Source organism: Trichinella spiralis (assembly GCF_000181795.1).
Source record: "Trichinella spiralis strain ISS 195 chromosome Unknown Scfld2, whole genome shotgun sequence".
NCBI lineage: Eukaryota > Metazoa > Nematoda > Enoplea > Trichinellida > Trichinellidae > Trichinella > Trichinella spiralis.
Genome location: NW_003526941.1, coordinates 5,826,339 through 5,828,651, shown reverse-complemented (window position 1 = coordinate 5,828,651; position 2,313 = coordinate 5,826,339). Strand labels below are relative to the sequence as shown.

The window sequence follows — 2,313 nt, the reverse complement described above, 5'->3', positions numbered from 1 at the left end:
AAGAAGAAGGAATTCTTTGTTTTTTATTTTGTGATATAATTCACTTTCAGAATTGACATTATTTTATATTCATATCAATGAATGTGAAGCAAACTCTGAAAACTTACTGAATATGGTAACTATGCATCATCATAAATGTGCCTTGCTTTTCACTTGAATTTTTCTGTTAAATTTAGGTTGTATGTTACAGTGCCAATAGCGCCACATTACTTTCATTCTAACTGCAGCATTAACATTAAATTATCATGTATAGGATATCATAGATTGGGTGGTCTTGATTCAATTCTTTTACGAATTGAAAATTACATTTGCCTTGCTACATTTTGAAAATGCCCAGATGCAATCTATTATCAGTAAAGACGGGTAAAAGGTGTTGAACAGTGGTTGTTGAAGTTGCTGACGCAGCGTTCAAAAAACGTATGACAAAAAACAGTAAGTATTGACTTTGTTTAATTAAATAGCAAGACGATGTGCGTATCAGATATATGTAGAATTTGGTAAAATCTGTAATTACAGATTACGTCATCACCTGAGCTTTTATGGAGTTTTATTTGTTCTTGGCACCGTGATAAGTCATGTTCCGATCATTTCGTTCTAAATGTGGCATCCGTAAGTATTGAATTTGCTCCTGATGGCAGTTGCATCGTACAGTGTACACATTTTATCCATGACAGCATTACATTGACGTCAAGCGAATACGGTAATTCTTCTGATGGCGCTCTGAGTTAGTTGAAGTTGGTGCAGTAACGTTTCCCTGTTGTCCTAGTATGGTTTCACTTATTACAAGAGTAAGAAGGAATTGATTGTAATTGTAGCAATTTCGCTGAGTCAGTCGAGCAGCGTTCCTACACATCCTGACAACGTATTGGTGCTTGTTCCTTTCAGTGCGCTTTGAATGTGATACGACAAAATCAGTGAGTAGTTTTTGTTTATAATAGCAATGGATTACGTCATGAAGCTTGTTCCGTTGGCAACCCTTGTTCACATGGACATAAAAGCGTTTTCTAGCCGTTCCAGTGTACCTTTGCTTATCACGAATAGTATCGTTTATCAGTAAGTATTGAATTTGATTAATTAGATAGCTGGAAGATGCGAGTGTTGCATGTATTGAATTAGATAGCATCTATAATGGCAGATAACATCATTATCTGAACTTTTCAGTTTCCTTTCGCTCTGGACACCGTGCTTAGTCGTGTTCACATCAGTTTGTTCTAGATGTGGCATCACAAACATTCCTAAGTATTTAACTTGCTCCTGATTGCAGTTGGATACGTAAAGCGTGCACATTTTATCCATGACAGCATTACATTAGCATCAAGCGAATTCGATGTTTCTTCTGATGGCCCTCTGAGTTGAAGTTGACGCAGTGACGTTCATCATTGGTACTAGTGTGGTTTCATTTATCATAAGAGTAAGAAAGAAATAAATGTTTGTAATTCTAGCAGACTACGTTGAGACAGACAACGTATTGGTGCTTGTTGCTGTCAGTGCGTTCCCAATGTGATATGACAAAAATTAGTGAGTAGCTTTTGTTTATAATAGCTGTGGATTACGTCATCCCATGAAGCTTGTACCGTTTGCAACCCGTGTTCGCATGGACGTAAAAACGTTTCCTTGCCGTCCCAGTGTGCCTTTGCTTATCACAAATAGTATTGTTCATCAGTAAGTATTGAATTTGATTAATTAGCTGGAAGATGCGAGTGTTACATGGATTGAATTTGTATATCTATCTGAATATGAATATGAATACATGAATATCTATAATAACAGATGACATCATTAGCTGAACTGTTCTGAAGTTTCTTTCGTTCTGGACACCGTGATTAGTCATGTTCACATCGGTTTGTTCTAAATGTGGCATCACAAACATGCGTAAGTATTTAACTTGCTCCTGATTGCAGTTGGATACGTAAAGTGTACACATTTTATCCATAACAGCATTACATTAAGCGAATTCGATGTTTCTTCTGATGGCCCTTTGAGTTGAAGTTGACGCAGTGACGTTCATCATCGGTACTAGTGTGGTTTCACTTATCATAAGAGTAAGAAAGAAATGATTGTAATTCTAGCAGATTACGTTGAGACAGTAGAGTTGCGCTGGTGCCCGTATAGATCTTTCGTGAGTGCGTTTCCAATGTGATATGACAAAAATTAGTAAGTAGTTTTTGTTTATAATAGCTGTGGATTACGTCATCTCACCGTCGCAGTATGCCTTTGTTTATCACAAATTCAAAAAGAAGGAATTCGATATCGATGACAGCAATGAAATACGTTAATTAAATAGAACAGGTATGTCTCTGTACTTCTCAGCAT

General features: G+C 36.7%; 1 protein-coding gene across 1 annotated transcript; it reads right to left on the bottom strand.

The window, feature by feature from the left end:
* Nucleotides 1–676: 676 nt before the first annotated feature.
* Nucleotides 677–1,924, bottom strand: Tsp_05898 (ribonucleo protein). The gene is made up of 3 exons (XM_003380133.1): nucleotides 1,751–1,924; nucleotides 1,575–1,687; nucleotides 677–1,082 (listed from the first exon to the last, which is right to left on the bottom strand). Exons 1-3 carry the CDS (start codon nucleotides 1,922–1,924, stop codon nucleotides 677–679), a joined length of 693 nt encoding a protein of 230 aa, XP_003380181.1.
* Nucleotides 1,925–2,313: the final 389 nt, after the last annotated feature.